Below are 16,341 nucleotides of genomic sequence, written 5' to 3'. Positions count from 1 at the left end.
CAGCATCAGTAAAAAATACCATTGGCATTTGTGATTAAAATCCTAGACACGGGATTCTGAAAGGCTTTCAAAATAATTCAAGAAAAAAAAGAGAGTCTCTCCAGTTTTCAGTTTCAAGGCATTTACTTGCCTTCGAATGCATGGGAAATTAGGGATCCACAGAGAAGCTAAGTGTGTTTATTAACATTTACTATATAGCCAGAGGGAATACAAGCGGTTACCCGCCCATCCAGCAACCTAGTGCATTTAATTGGCAAATAAAATGCACATGGCAAACGCTGCAAATCAGAGCAGAAAAGGTCTCGTGTTTCCCTAACAGGGGCACAGGAAATGCAACTGGAATTCTCGGAGGACCTCGACCTGGCAAGCAGAGCCTGGTCCTGCAAAATAAACAGTTTTTGGAGCCGGGGAGGATAAAAGGACACTTAGATGCAGAAGGGAATGTTCGCCCAGAGGAGGAGGTTTTTCAAGTCTTGTGAAAGGTTACAATGTATCCCACTGAGGGTTAAAGTCTATGACAATGGAAACGGAAGAAGCTGCAAAGAATCTAATTTATTCTGACACTAACCGCCAGGCTGTGCAGATAATGAGTGAGGTCAAACAAGCCAGTTCCTTGCGGATTTAGGCAGAGCAGGTCTGGGAGACGCAGGAGCTGGCCCCGCGCCCTCGCAGGCTGGCCTTAGGTGGTCTCAGCGCACACCCGGCCTTTCCGCCCACTGCCCCTCTGCCCGGGGCTGCGGGGTCCCTGGGGTCTTGGCGAGTTCCCCCCCGGTCCCCGTGCAGGCCTGAGACCTCGCTGCTTCCCCCCACCCCCCGCAGAGTGATTGACGGCCGGGATCTGCTGCCCCTGCTCCAGGGCGCAGCGCAGCGCTCGGGCCACGAGTTCCTGCTGCATTATTGCCAAGGATTCCTGCACGCCGCCCGCTGGCACCCGCGCACCGGTGAGTAGGCGACGCGCCCCCAAAGGGTCCCGGGACCCCAGCCCACCCGCGAGTCGGGGCCGCGCCCCCAACGCACCCTAAAGTGCTCCCAAAGGGCCCCGGGACCCCAGCCCACCCATGAGTCGGGGCCGCGCCCTCAAAGGGCCCCGGGACCCCGGACTACCCGTGAGTAAGAACCGAGCCCCCAAATGGCCCCGGGACCCCAGCCCCCCCGCGAGTCGGGGCCACGTCCCCAAAGGATCCCTGGACCCAGGACTATCCGTGAGAAGGATCCGCGCCCCCAAACGGCCCCGGTGGCCCCAACGCACCCCTAAAGTGCTCCCAAAAGGCCCCGGGACCCCAGCCCACCTGCGAGTCGGAGCCGCGCCCCCAAACGGTCCCGGGACCCAGGACTACCCGTGAGAAGGGGCCGCGCCCACAAACGGCCCCGGTGCCCCCAACGCACCCCTAAAGTGCTCCCAAAGGGCTCCGGGATCCCAGCCCACCCGCGAGACTGGGCAACACCCCTACAGAGCCCCGAGACTCCAGCCCACTCGTGAATTGGGGCCGCACCCCCAAAGCGCCGCGGGACCCCAGCCTACCCGTGAGTAGGGGCCGTGCCCCCAAACGGACCCAGTGGCCCAATGTACCCCTAAAGTGCTCTCAAAGGGCCCCGGGGCCCCAGCACACTCATGAATTGCGGCCCCGCCCCCAAAGGACCCCGGGACCCCAGCCTACCCCGTGAGTAGGGGCCGCACCCCAAAAAGGTGCCGGTGGTCCCAACGCACCCCTAAAGTGCTCCCAAAGGGCCCCGGTACCCCAACTCACCTGTGACTAGGATCCGCGCCCTCAAAGGGCCCCTGCGGCCCCAACGCACCCCTAAAGCACCCCCAAAGGGCCCGGGTGGCACCAACACACCCGTGAGTCAAGGCCGTGACCCCAAAGGACCCCAGGGCGCTGACACGGCTGCATCCGGGGGTAGCAAAGCTGGGGGCGAGCCTCACCCCTGCCTCTGCTTGCCTTCCCTTACTACCTAGTGGCTTTCACTTGTTTTTTTAGGCGAGATTCGGTCCCTGGCATTGCTTTTTCCACCCCTTGTCACCAAATCCCCTGAAACGCTGCCCCTCCTTTGGCGATTGTGTGAGGCAACTGTCACTTGTTCTTTACACGTTACTTAAGGATTCGTTCACTCCCCCGTGATGCGAAGAACATTTATCACTAACGACACGCAAACGCACACTGCCGTATCGTGCCCGTGTACTCACACACCCACACACACATTTCTGCACATTCATGGACGCGAGCACGCCATCCTCGGGCTTTTTCATCTGTTGCGTTCACCTAGATTTATTCCCAGATGTTTTCCTCACCCTAGCTTCATCACACGCTTTTATCTTCGGTATAATCATCACACTTTCGTAACACATGCAGTACCCTAGGGATCGAATCATCTTTATTTCGCTTTTCAAACTTTGGCCCCAATTGTCCTTTCGAAAGGACTGTCAGGTCTTTTGCGGGTTAAGACAAAATCCTCACTGGAATGTCCGTTTCAATCGCACTCACTGCATCAATTAACTTGGGGAAATCGTTAACTTCACAATACCAAAACTCTCCCAACGGAACCCAATTTCCATTTATGCACTGCTGCCCATCACAGTACCATTTCACCAGACACTTCTTCCATCTGCCATATCAGTTCATTATTTGTTGATTGCCTCAGCGTTTGCAACAATCATCGGTCTTTAGCTACCTGGGGTAGTCAGATACTTTGGTTTGGACTGTTCAGTGGCTAGTCCTTCCTAAATTCTGACAGAGGTGAAGTCAAGCTTTCCTTTTCTTCCTGCACTTTCACAGCTAGGGAGGAGCTTGGAGAGGTTTCTTTGAAAACATTACCTTTTTTATTTTTTGAAGATTTATTTATTTATTTCTCTCCCTTCCCTTCCCCCCCCCCCCACCCCAGTTGTCTGTTCTCTGTGTCCATTTGCTGCATCTTTGTCTGCTTCTGTTGTTGTCAGCGGCACGGGAATTTGTGTTTCTTTTTGTTGCATCATCTTGCTGCAGCAGCTCTCCGTGTGTGCGGCACCATTCCTGGGCAGGCTGCACTTTCTTTCGCGCTGAGCAGCTCTCCTTATGGGGTGCACTCCTTGCGTGTGGGGCTCCCCTACGCGGGGGACACCCCTGAGTGGCAGGGCACTCCTTGCGCGCATCAGCACTGTGCATGGGCCAGCTCCACACGGGTCAAGGAGGCCCAGGGTTTGAACCACGGACCTCCCATGTGGTAGATGGATGCCCTAACCACTGGGCCAAGTCCGCTGCCCATTACCATTTTAATCCTCTGAGAATTCCGTAATCCAACTAGCTACCAAACAAGCAAGTCACTCTTTAAAAAAACAAACAAACAAAAACAAAAACCGGCTTTATGAAGACATAATTCTCATGCTGTAAACTCCACTTTCTTCAAAGGGCAACCATCACCACTATCTAACTCTGGAACATTTTCATCATTCCAAAAATAAATCCCACCCCTAGCAGCCACCCCCAGTGCCCACCCATACCCACCCTCTGGCAATCACAAACCTGCTCTCTCTAGATTTGCTGATTTTGGACATCTCCTATCAAAGGAAACCTACATTGTATGGCCTTTTGCATGCACCATTCCTTTAGAGGGCTGTGTAATATTCCATCGTACGGCCACACCTCTATTTGTCTACCCCGTCCCCTGGATATGTGGGCTCTTCCCACTTGGGGTGCTGCCTTGACTAACGAACGCTGCTCTTTTTCTGTGCCGACTTCTACCATTCTGTTCCTTCTTCTACTAGGGGGAAGACTCTGGAAAGTCCACTACATGAGCCCAATCTTCCAGCCCGAGGGAGCAGGTGCCTGCTACGGGAGAGCGGTCTGCCCGTGCTCTGGGGAAAACGTGGCTGAGCACGATCCCCCTTTGCTGTTTGATCTGTCCAGAGACCCTTCCGAGGCCCACCCCCTGACGCCGGACACGGAGCCCCTGTTCAGCCAGGTGCTGGAAAGGGTCAAGCTGGCCGTGCAGGAGCACCGGGAGTCACTCACACCTGTGGTCCCGCAGCTGGACTCCTTGAACGTCTGGAGGCCTTGGCTCCAGCCGTGCTGCGGCTCCTTTCCCTTCTGCTGGTGCAACTGGAAAGATGACCGCCCGTGAGGGACAGCCGGCCAGAGCCAGCTGCTGCGCCCATACTGCTGGATTTCCCCACTTGGGTCGAAATAGGTCTCCTTTTATAGGGCGTAGTGCTTTCACCAAGTCCAAAGAGAAGGCATCAAGTAAAAGCCATTATGGGCCACAGCCATGAAATAATAAAACACTCTGGGTCACCCAAGGGCACTCAAGACTTAAGGACAGCAAAGCGCCCCAGAAACGGGGGGGGGGGGGGGTGGTCCCGGGCACAGGCCCCCAGCCCCGCCTGGAAGAGGCTGCCCTGTACCAAAGCGCTTGAAAGAGGTCAATTCCCGCCGGAAAGTGTTTCTGTTTATACAGACTTGCGGGAAATAGGCACCAAGTGTAAGGAATGGGGCTGATAAAGTGTGTGCCTGGGGCCAGTTTAAATGCTGGTGTATGTTTTTCACTATTTTCAAGGATGGGCTCTGGTTCAAATTGGAGCCGGGGCGCCCTGTTAACAAATGCCCATGACATTTCAGAGGAACTCTGAAAGCTGTGCACCCCACCCCCTGTCCATCTCTCCACACCATGCCCACTGGGAGGTCCCATGGGAGGGGGCTTCTATTCCCAACCCCCTACCCAATCACCCCCCCCACACACACACACGTCTCTGAGAATCCTTTTGTTATTTTTTTTTAAGATTTATTTATTTCTCTCCCCTTCTCCTCCTCCCCCGTTGTCTGCTCTCTCGTATCCATTTGCTGTGTGCTCTTCTGTGTCTGCTTGCATTCTCGGCAGCACTGGAAATCTGTGTCTCTCTTTGTTGCGTCATCTTGGTGCACCAGCTCTCTGTGTGTGCGTCACCACTCCTGGGTGGGCTGCGCTCTTTTCGCGCGGGGTGGCTCTCCATGCGGGGCGCACTCCTTGTGCCTGGGGCTCCCCTACACGGGGGACACCCCCGTTTAGCACGGCACTCCTTGTGCACATCAGCACTGCGCGTGGGCCAGCTCTCTACATGGGTCAGGAGGCCCTGGGTTTGTACCCTGGACCTCCCATGTGGTAGGTGGACGCTCTGTCCATTGAGCCAAATCCGCTTCCCTCTGAGAATCCCTTTGAACCGTTCTTTCCATCTCTAGAGTGAAAAGTCAAGTAACCCTCCCACCCCCCAAGTCTCCAAGACTAACACACAACCCCTGGTTTTATCCTCAAGAGCCTCTCCTCAAATTGCCCCAGGGTGACTCACACTGAATCTCCAGGCTCAGAGGAATTAAGGGAAGTAAGCCAAAGCCAACTCCTTTAGTCTTTTTTTTTTAAACTTCTCTCCCCTTCCCCTCTCCCTCCACCCCCGTTGTCTGCTCTCTGTGTCCATTCGCCGTGTGTTCTTCTGTGTCGGCTCACATTGGTCTTTACTGGATTCCCCTAAGGGGAAAAGAAAGAAATGCCCTTCAGACGGTCCGTAAGAGCCCAGCTCCTTCCCCACCACCCTTTTAGAGAAGTAGAAGCAGAGGCAGCCAGGCATTTCTGCCAGCCCCCTACCCACTCATCTCCAAGCTCTTCAGGACCCCCTGGGTGAGGTTGCTTCCTTCCCAGAACAACCCACACCTTTGCTGGTGATGAAGTCAATCAGGGGCCCCTGCCCTCCCCACATGCTCCAAGTCAGGGCCCTCTGGACTCTTGCTCCCCACCCCCCCCTCCAGAGCCACCCCCTCTTTCTCCATCTGTGTGGCATTCCATAAAGCCAACCCCAGTTGGAAAGTCACCTGCTGATTAAGAATTCCTTTAGGGTAATAAAGAAAGCAGGACAGAGCAGCATTAAACAATGCCCAAGAATTAACGCCAGATATCTGCTATCACAATAAATGTACATGAACTAAATTGGACAATTAAAAGGCAAGGGTTGCAAAAATGGATTCCTTTCAAAAGAGACCCTAGCCTCCTTCCTGGAGAGTCTAACTCAGTGAATTCAGAGGTTGGGGGCTACATTCTTTACCAGGCACCCCCAGGGGACTCTAGAGTAACTCGCCCATCTCTAGCGAGTCTAACTTGGTGAATTTATAAAACAGTATAAAGAACCCTGAAACGAAACCATGGCAAGGAAGTAAATGTGGTAAGAAACGAACCCATATAAACATAGAATGGTCTACAAATAGTAGGATGTTATAGTCTTTTGAATAACATATTTAAACGGAATATTGAAAATGATAATTTAGTCAAAATAAATCAGCTAAAATTCCAAGATTATGTCTAGAAAAATAGGATAGAGTAGAATGTTTAGAGGAAGAAAAGTATATTAATTTACACTCTTTACACCAGGGAGAATTATTAAATACTATTTCTTAATTTTTACAATTATGGAAATAGGAATGCAAGAATGATTCAGAAAAGTCAAGTATATGAGCTAATACATTTATACTACGGAAAATAATGTAGGGACAGTGGGAGAGAGATCAAGTGAGAGAGAAAGAAACCTATCAAATAAAGCAGAATTTAAATAAAAAATAATTAAATGTGACAAAAGTGTCAGATTGTATGGCTAAAGGGACAGTCCATAAAGGAGTTATTAGGATAAAGCACCTTGTTTAACAGAATAGTGGATAGTTTTATCTGCTCTGAGAGAGAAAAGCAAGAGGACAGACTAACAGTGGGGCCATTGTAAACAGACGGACGTTTATCAGAAACAGCAATAGTGCAAATTATACACAAGTTTAATGGATCATCAAATATTAATAAATTATGATAATTCACTTTGCAATAAGATAAAATGGTTGGTTTTATTGATGGGTATGTGAACTCTCTTCAAATAAAGACTATAACTCATTATTTACAATGGCGCACCGCCCTGGCCTCCCGGAAACACACCTGCCTCGGGCATTTTCCAAGCTGCACCTCCAGGAGGCCCTAAATCCCCGGAGATTAAGCGGATTAAAGCGAGGCCCCGCGCTCCAGATCGCGCAGTTCCGCTCGGCGGAGGCGCGAGCACTCGCAGGGCTCGGCGCGCCAGGGTTCGCGCTCCAACCTCGGATCCACCGCGCACATGGGAGCCCCCCGGGCCCCGGGACGCGCCGCCTCGCCCGCCAGGTGAGGGACCCCCGGACGCCGCCCCAGTTGGGGGCGGGGGCGTCGAGAAGGCACCGCGGGAGGGGCCGGCCCTGGACGGCGCGTCTGGAATTCAACAAGGCGCAGCAGGAGCCGCGTCTCCGCGGGGGAAGGACAAGGGTCTGAGAGTTGGGAAGGTGCGGGCGGGGACGGCGGTGGAAGGAGGGGAGAGAGGAAGAGGTGGTGGTGGGAGGGAGAGGGAAGCAGGGGAGGAAGGACGGGGAAGGGGCGGGACCGGGGAGCGGAAGGGGAGGGAGATCGGAGCCGGGCACTCCCCGGCCTAACGCGCGCCGGGGGTCCTGCTCCGGGGGCCGCCCGCGAGCTTCCGGGAGACCCCGAGCCGGATCCGCTGCCCTAAGCTCTCCCGGAGCCTCCCTGGAGCGCGGCCGCGACCCCCTGCCGGACCCACCGGCTGCCCCCCAACCCGTCTTCGAGGCCTGCTCCGCCCCCGAGCGCACTCGTACTCTTCAGGACCCGTCGCGGCCCTCCCCGCTCCACACCCGGGAAGCGCGCTCGTGGCCGCCCCCTCCCCCTCTTCAGACACGCCCCGCTCCCCGCCCCGGAGCTCCAGCTTTCACCCCCGCCCCCCAGTGTCACCGCCGGGACGCCCCTCCCCCAGCCTCGGTGACCCCTTCCCGGGGGCCGTCACAATCCCCTGCGTCTCTCTCCTGCTCTCCCGCAGGGCGCAATCGGGGGTGCCCGGGGACGCAGGGGCTCCAGCGGGGGGTCTGGGCATCTGGATTAGGCCGCTTCTAGCGCGCCCCCCACCCCAGGTCTCGGCTCTTTCCGGGGCTGGAGAGCCCAGGGCCCGCCCCCCGGGTCTCTGCCAATCCCTTTTACGCACTTGGGTTTTCTGAGCCCCCGGTTGGCTGCACCCCGTGTCCAACATGCCGGTCAGACCCGTGCTGGGGCAGTCGAGCGCCAGCTCACTGGAGGATCTCAGGGACCACCGTTGGACGCTGTAAGTCATAGCCAGGCGCTCGCCCAGGCCCGCGCCTCACCCCCGGCCCGGCTGCCCGGCTCCGTGCCCGTCCTGGGGCAGGGCGCACGCGGATGGAGCGCCTCGGGCCGCAGCGCGAGCGCGTAAGGCGCCAGCCGGGCCTGCTGTGAGATTTCTTCTCAAGTGGCAAAATGCAACCATGGGAAGAGGAGGGGCGGGGGAACGACAGCAGCGACAGCAGCGAAAGAAAGTTTTCGAAAGAAACCAAACTTTACGCACAGGGCCTGCAGAAACAAAGGGAAACGAGCCGACCGGTTCCAGCTTCCTGGGGTGTGTTTTTACAAGGCAAACAATTGGGACAAAGGTCCATAAACTAGATGCAAACGCTGGCTGTTTCTCAGTTTACTCGTGCTACAAACGCCTGCTAGTCAAGCTGGTTGGAAATGCCCACTTGTCATTCTGAGTCGTAGGCATCTGTTTCTGCCTTTTATTATTTTTTAAATTTTTAAATTTTAAGATGCATAGATCACAAAAAATGTTACATTAAAAACTGTAAGAGGTCCCCATATACCCCCCACACACACACACTCCTCCCACATCAACAACCTCTTTAATCAGTGTGGCACATTCATTGCATTTGGTGAATACCTCTTGGAGCACTGCTGCATTGCATGGATTATAGTTTACATTGCAGTTGACACTCTCTGCCAGTCCATTCAGTGGGTTATGGCAGGATATACGATGTCCAGCCTCTGTCCCTGCAGCACCACCCAGGACAATTCCAAGTCCCGAAAATGCCCCCACATCACTGTCCCTTTTTTTTTTTTTTTCTTAATTAGGAACTGGTTTCCAGTTCTGTTAATGGCAGGCCTGCTCCTGAAGATGTGTGAACCCAAAGCAGCGAGTGGCTTCAAACCAAATATTCTTCTCATCATGGCAGATGACCTGGGGATTGGCGACCTCGGTTGCTATGGCAATGACACCCTGAGGTAAAGTTTGGCACCGGCGCAGGGAATGAGCGTGTGGGCACGTGCTTTTTCAAACACCTGTGCTTGGCCTAATGGTGCTGTCATATCTGCTGGTAGGAAGGAGGAAGTTTCTTCCTATGTCAGAACTCAACATTTATATATATATATATAATTTTTTTTTAATTATGATTTTATTTTTTTTCATAAAACGAGGGTCCTAAGCCTTCCAAGGAAACCTGGAACTGTAGTGGGTGGGTTTAGCAGTTTCCTGCCACGGCCAGCACCAGATCGTTACAAGCTTTGTGTCTTAAAGCACCAGAGATTTATTTTTTTGGTCTTTATTTTTTAATATTACATTCAAAAAATATGAGGCCCCCATATACCCCCGCCCCCCTCACCCCACTCCTCCCACCATAACAACAACGTCCTCCATCATCATGAGACATTCATTGCACTTGGTGAGTACATCTCTGAGCACTACTGCACCTCATGGTCAATGGTTCACACCATAGCCCACCCAGCTAACATGGAGGCGAAGAAGGTCAACCAACAGAGATTTATTGAGACACCAGTTCTGGAAGTGGGAAAACTGAAATCACCAGGTGGTTGGGGACCTGCTCCCTCCAAAACAGAGGGTCCGTTCTGGACCCGCAGTCTTTTATGACTTGCAAAGACTTCCCTCGGCTCTCGGCCGCCATCCCCACGTGCCTTCTCCTCTCCCTCTTTGTTTCTCCTCATGAGAAGGGTAACTTTAGGACGACCTGTTAATTCCATCTTCAACCAACGCTTTTTCCAAATAAGGCCCCAATCTGAGATCCTGGGGCGAGGAGTTGGACCTATCTTTCGGGGGCCACCGTTCACCCCCGAAAGTGGGGTGTGTGCAAATCTGGAGTAGGTATGATAGAGGCTGTGGATGAGGGGCTGGTCATCTCTTCCTGGAGAACCTGAGCTGTGCGTTTGGGACGGTGAGAGGCTGCAGCCCAGCCCTCGGTAACCATGACAACAACTCCACTCCCGGTTGAGCAATGCAAACTCTATAAACTTTAAATATTCAGGGAACATGCAAACCAGATGGGCTAAAAGCTTATCTAGAATGTATGAAGTCTGTATGGAAGATATATGCTAATTCAAGCCTATTGAGCACTGAAACAAAGAACCATTTGGCCCTTCCTCTGTATAAAAGGAACTCAAACATCTTGTTCGTTCAGGGTTCGGATTTTGAATGAGAAGCTCTGAGCCCGGCCGGTCGTGAATATATCCTTTTTCCTTCCCCAAATTATTCCCGAGTCCTGGCCTTTCTATACGCAAACCATTGAACTTCTCTCGACTTCTACAACAGGTCAGCCTGTACCCCCTTCCCTCCACAAGGCTGGCCTGCTTTGCCTCTGGAAACCTGGCGTTGAACTGGCCTCTGCCCTCCAGGAGCTCCCGACCAGAGGGCTACGCAGACAGCTGGGGCGCTCCCCTTCCGTGGTGGGCTTTCCAAACCCTGCACAAACCTGCCCTGTCCACTGTGTCCCCAGAGACCCCCCGTCCTCCCACCAGAGCAGGCACACCTCAGATAACCCGGGGTCTCCATTTGTCCCTGAATGCCGGAGCATGAGAATCCGATGCCCATCCTTCTCTGCGGAGGTGGGGTCTGACGAGCACAGAATCCCCCAACCTGTGCCTGGTCCAGCTCTGATCCCAAAGAACTAAGTTGTCCCCATAAAGAAATTCTCAGGTGTGTTCACAGGGCCACAGGTTAATTTAGATAGGTGCACATTTGAGGCCGGGTTTAGAGCTCCGTGTTGTTCCGACAAAGTTTATCTTGATGACTTCAACTCATTCTTGTGTTTTCTATAATATACTTTTATATATTTTTAAAACGACTTAGATAACGTAAACGTTACATAAGAAATATAGGGGAGGGGAGCGGATGTGGCTCAAGCGATTGAGCTCCTGCCTACCACATGGAAGGGCCTGGGTTTGGTTCCTGGTGCCTCCTGAGGAAGACGAGCAAGGCAGCGAGCTAATGCAACGAGACACAAGGAGGAAAACATAATGAGAGACCCAACAAAGCAGGGAGCAGAGGTGGCTCAAGCCATTAGGTGCTTCCCTCCCACATGGGAGGTCCTGGGTTCAGTTTCTGGTACCTCCTAAAAAAAAAAAAAAGGAAGACAAGCACACAATGAACAGATGAAGTGAGTGCAAACAATGAGGGGGTGGGGAGAAATAAAATAAATCTGAAAAATAGGGGATTCCCACATGCCCTGCTCCCTACCCCTCTCACATTTTCCCACATTAACAAATCCTTTATGAGTGTGGTACATTTGTTAAAATTGATGAATACATTGTGGAGCGTTGCCGCTAAGCGTGGATTATAGTTTACATTGTAGTTTACACTCTGCCAGACAATTTTGCAGGTTATGGCAAGATATATAATGCCCTGCATCTATCATTGCAATGTCATTTAGAACAACTCCCAAGTCCCAAAAATGCCCCCATATTACACCTGTTTTTCCCTCTCCTTCCCCTCAACTCATTCTTTCCCAGACGTTTTGAATTGGAGCCAGTTATCCGTTCCAGCTTCAGGCTGTACCCCCAAGTTTGTACGCATAGTAGATTGTACCCCCACAAACACCTGCTCAGTTTCTAACCCCCAGTCCTGTTGGTTTGAACCTCTTCGTAAGTGGGATCTTTTAAGGATCTGTTTCCAAATGGATTCAGGGTGGGCTTAAGCCAAAATTTGAAGGAAGTCTTTGCAAGCAGAGAACATTGGGCACAGCCAGGAGACAGAGGAGATGGGCAAGCACGTGATGGAAGCCGAGACTGAATCACGCGATGCCCGCCAGCCCCCTGCAGAATGCAGAGAAATCAGGGCCTTCTGATACCTGAGAGTCACACTTCGGGGCCTAAAACGCTTAGGCGGTAAATTCTCGTGGGTTAAACCAACCAACCTGTGCTACTGGTTAAGGAACCCTGGAAAACTGAGCCAGGGGCCCATGTGCCCCATTTGCCAAGTTTTTTTGTTTTTAACTTATTTATCACCCCCACCGCCCCCCGTCCCCAGTTTTGTGTGTGTGTGATTGCTGTCTGCTCTGTGTCCATTCGCTGTGTGCTCTGTGTCTGCTCGTCTTCTCTTTTAGGTGGCACCGGGAACCGATCCTGGGACCTTCTGGAGTGGGAGAGAGGCGATCGTTCTCTTGCGCCACCTCAGCTCCCTGGTCTCCTGCGTCTCTTATTGTCTCTCCTCGGTGTCCCTTTTTGTTGTGCCAGCTTGCTGCCCCAGGTCTGTGCTTGGGCCAATTTGCTGCATGAGCCAGCACTCCTGTGTGGGGCAACGCGCTGCGTGGGCCAGCACTCTGCCTTGTCCAGCTCGCCTTCACCAGGAGGCCCTGGGAATCAAACCCTGAACCTCCTCTGTGGTAGACGGGAGCCCAGTCACGTGAGCCACGTCTGCTTCCCTCCGTTTGCCAAGTTTTGAGATTCGTTCCAATTGTACAAGAAAACTGACGGGGAAATGAATTGACTTCCTGTTCCTGCTGAAATGAATGGGTGATGTGAAACATGACAAATTAATTCACTTACCCTTCTGGGTGTGGTGAGTCCCAAGATCAGAATGTCCGTATGGCTGCACTCTCCAGAGGAAAATCCTTTCTAACTGCTAGCGACCCTTGGCCCATGGCCCCTTCCTCTGTCTTCTTTTTTTTTTTTTAAAGAGGTACTAGGGATTGAACCCTGGACCTCATCCGTGGGAATTAGAACTCAAACCGCTGGGCTACACCCGCTGCCCTCCTCTGTCTTTATTCATTTAAATTTAATTTTATTTTTTTAATTATCTTTTTTTTAAAGTTAGTTGATCACATGAAACGTTACGTTAAAAAACCTAAGAGGTTCCCATAAACCCCACTCCCCACCCCTCACCCCCATCATTTTTTAAAAATTGTATTGTTTTGAAGATACAGAGATCAAAAAAAAATGTTACATTAAAAAATATAAGAGGTTCCCATATACCCCCCACCCCCACTCCTCCCACATCAACAACCTCTTTCATCATTGTGGCACATTCACTGCATCTGGTGAATACATTTTGGAGCACTGCTGCACCACATGGATACTAGTCTACATTGTAGTTCACACTCTCCCCCCCGTCTGTTCAGTGGGTTATGGCAGGATATAAAGTGCACCTCTCCACCCTCTCCATTCCTCATCACAGCTCTGACTCTGCTCCCCCCAGCTCCCTCTCCTAAGGACCCTCGTGAAATCACTGCCTCCCTGACAATACAGGATAATCTCCCCACTGCAACCTCTTCTCGCTTAATCACATCTGCAAAGACCTTTTTTTCCCATGAAATTAACCAGAGGACCAAGATGCAATGAAGAGGATTGCCTACGGGGTTGCTACTAATTCTAAGAACCCTGTGTAATCACTTAGGTGATTTTTTTTTCTTCTTTATTTTCTTTTTTAAATGTTACATTCAAAAAATATGAGGTCCCTGTACATCCCCAGCCCCCCTACCCCACTCCTCCCACATCAACAACGTCTTCTATCATCGCGGCACATCCACTGCACCTGGTGAATACACTTTGGAACACTGTTGCACCACATGGACAGTGGTTTACATTGTAGTTTACACTCTCCTCCAGTCCACCCAATGGGCTATGGCAGGACACACAATGCAAAAAAAATACAATAAAATTGTTAAAAAAAAATAATGATGTATCAATATTGGCTTACCAGTTGTAACAAATTATAACCATGGTACCACACTCATGCAAGATGCTGATAATAGGGCAAATTGAGGGTGATGGGGCTCAGGGGTACATAAAAAGTCTTTGTTCTTTTTGCACAAATTTCCTGCAATCCTAAGTCTTACATAAAAACAGAGTCTAACAAAATATTTTTAAAAGAAAATCACCATAAGGACATGTCTTGAAGGCCACACTTTTTCCTTTTGCCTCACTCTCCAATAGGGCTCGCCACGGCAAATGGTCTATGTGTAAATTTTTGATGTTTTAAGGAGGACGTGTTGAACCCCCTCTATATTTTTTTCTCTCTTTTTAAAAAAATGTTACATTTAAAAAATAGGAGGTCCTCCTATACCCGCCACCCCCCCTCACCCCACTCCTCCCACGTCAACAACCTCTTCCATCATCGTGGCACATTCACTGCACCTGGCGAATACTTTTGATGCCGTCAGCTTCGCGGATTTCACATGCAGAGTTCTGCAAACCAGCAACGTGTGTGGTTTCCTCAGGACGCCGAATATCGACCGGCTCGCGACGGAAGGGGTGAAGCTCACCCAGCATTTGGCAGCCGCGCCCCTCTGTACCCCAAGCAGAGCTGCATTTCTCACAGGGAGGCACGCCTTCAGATCAGGTCAGTGTCCTGGGGACAGCCCCGCGAGGGTTCACGTCTGCACCCACTAAATTTATTGTCTCTGACAACAGGGCAGAGTTGCTCCAGATACAGAGCAAACAATGAGCAGATAATCTGCAGTTTCATTGTTTCTCTGTATGTAAAGAATAGTGTGATTGATATAGAAAGGTAAAAAAAAAAAAATGAGTCTGTTTGGAATTCGGAATATCACCACTCTCCTATGGAGGTCGATTGTGCTCGACATTTTCTTTCTTTGTCTATTTGGGTCTTGATGGGAAGTTGTGCATGTGGCCAGACAGCCGATGGGAGTGGTCAGCTGAGTCATGGGCCCCAAAGATGTCCATCTCCTAAGGCCTGGAACCCCCATACCAGGGAGCTTTGCAGGTGCGATGAGGGACCTTGAGAAGGAGGTGGCATCTTGCATTATCTGGGAGGACCCAATGGACATCTCAGAGGTCCTTAGAAGAGGGACGTAGGAGGGTCAGAGTCATGGAAAGAGATACAAGGAAGGAAGAAGGTGGAGAGATGCTTGGGTCAAGGAACGCAGGCAGCTGCTAAAAGGAACGAATTTTAGACTTCTCACCTCTGCAACTGCAAGAGAATACATACAAATTGGTTTAAGACACGCAGTTTATGGAATTTGTTATAGCGGCAATAGGAGAGTAATCCAGTGGGCCATGGGTGAGGAAAAATGGTCATATGCCACACAGTCCAAGGACTCGCCCTGAGAATGATAGGAAGCAACGAGAATCTGTCCCAAGATATCATCTACTACCATCTCAAACATAATCTGAAAACCACATGTCTCACTGCAGTGGCTGAATTGGGAAAAAGATAGATAATACCAAGTGCTGACAGGGATGTGGAACAACTGGAACTCTCTCTCTCGGTGGAGTTATACATTAGCACAACCACTTTGGAACATTATTTGTCAATATCTGCTTACACTGAATACATGCATAACCCATGACCTGGCCATCCCCTTCCTAAGTATGTACCCAACACGTATGAACACGTATGTTCCCCAAGAGACATGACGGAAAACACTCACTGTGTGCTGGCAACAGTTCATCTGCAGGAGAATGGCTTAATCACCTGTGGTCTATCACACACTGGAACACTGCACAGAAATGGAATAAATGAATTATTGCTAGTCATAATGGTGTTGTTGAATCTCACACATGCAATGCTGAACAGAAGAAGCAAGATGCTCATGAGCTCATCCCCTTTGATGCCATCTCCATCGAGTTAAAAGCAGGCAAAAGTAAACCCACAGAATAAGAACTCAGAGTGGTGGTTTTAGGGAGGTGACAGGGAAGGGTCAGGAGAGGGTCCCAGAGAATGGGGCTGATGGTGTCCCCTCTGCTGGGTGTTGGCAAGTTACCTTAGGAAGGCGGGAGAGTTTTACACTTACATGAAGCCAGTGTGTTCCAACATTGGAGTCTGTAATAAGATGCTAAGAACAAAATGTTGAGGACGAAATGGGAATAAATGCCTAAAGCTCAGAAGAATCAATGAAATGGTAACTCCGATGATAAACACACAGGAAGCGCTCGAAAGCTGGGAAGGGTGAAGGCAATTGCTGAGAGTATCACGAGTGCTAACATACAGTTAATTCCCCAGGCCAGGGTTGGGGGCTAAGGAAACTGTTCCCCAAAAAAGTAAGGTCTCCCCTGAGTCCTGACAAAGAGACAGCTGGCAAGAGGGTGAGCGATTCCATAGTCAGCTTGGATGGAGGATGTTGGTGACAGGTTGAGAGATGCAACAGCAGCTACCTCTTACAGGACTTGTAAGAGGTCAAGAGTTTGAGCTGAGTTTATCCTGAAAGCTGGCATGTTTTTTGTTTATTTTTCTACTTTTTTTTACTCTTTGCTGTTCTTCCAGAGGCACACATACCTCATGTGAATTGTAAATGGGTAAAATCC

General features: G+C 51.1%; 2 protein-coding genes across 7 annotated transcripts in view; both read left to right on the top strand.

Moving 5' to 3' along the window:
* The window catches only part of LOC139438381 (arylsulfatase L-like), a 47,580-nt gene extending 40,768 nt beyond the window's left edge, over positions 1-6,812 (top strand). For both annotated transcript variants that reach the window (XM_071213482.1, XM_071213483.1), the window contains 2 exons: positions 820-941; positions 3,740-6,812. In XM_071213482.1, the coding sequence (XP_071069583.1) occupies positions 820-941; positions 3,740-4,095 (478 nt within the window). In that variant the 3' untranslated portion in view covers positions 4,096-6,812. The remainder of the gene's footprint in view (positions 1-819; positions 942-3,739) is intronic.
* Positions 6,813-6,866: 54 nt separating this feature from the next.
* The window catches only part of LOC139438380 (arylsulfatase D-like), a 31,124-nt gene continuing 21,649 nt past the window's right edge, over positions 6,867-16,341 (top strand). Inside the window, exons 1-3 of one of the 5 annotated variants that reach the window (XM_071213479.1) lie at positions 6,867-7,128; positions 8,926-9,075; positions 14,295-14,416. In XM_071213479.1, the coding sequence (XP_071069580.1) occupies positions 7,085-7,128; positions 8,926-9,075; positions 14,295-14,416 (316 nt within the window). In that variant the 5' untranslated portion in view covers positions 6,867-7,084. Of the gene's footprint in view, positions 7,129-7,393; positions 8,417-8,925; positions 9,076-12,182; positions 14,417-16,341 lie in introns of those variants that run through there. The other 4 variants (XM_071213480.1, XM_071213478.1, XM_071213477.1 and 1 more) reach the window with 4 other exon arrangements.

Source organism: Dasypus novemcinctus, chromosome Y, assembly GCF_030445035.2.
Source record: "Dasypus novemcinctus isolate mDasNov1 chromosome Y, mDasNov1.1.hap2, whole genome shotgun sequence".
NCBI classification, from domain to species: Eukaryota; Metazoa; Chordata; class Mammalia; order Cingulata; family Dasypodidae; genus Dasypus; species Dasypus novemcinctus.
The sequence above is the reverse complement of the archived record's forward strand: the minus strand, read 5'-3'. Positions and strand labels throughout refer to the sequence as shown.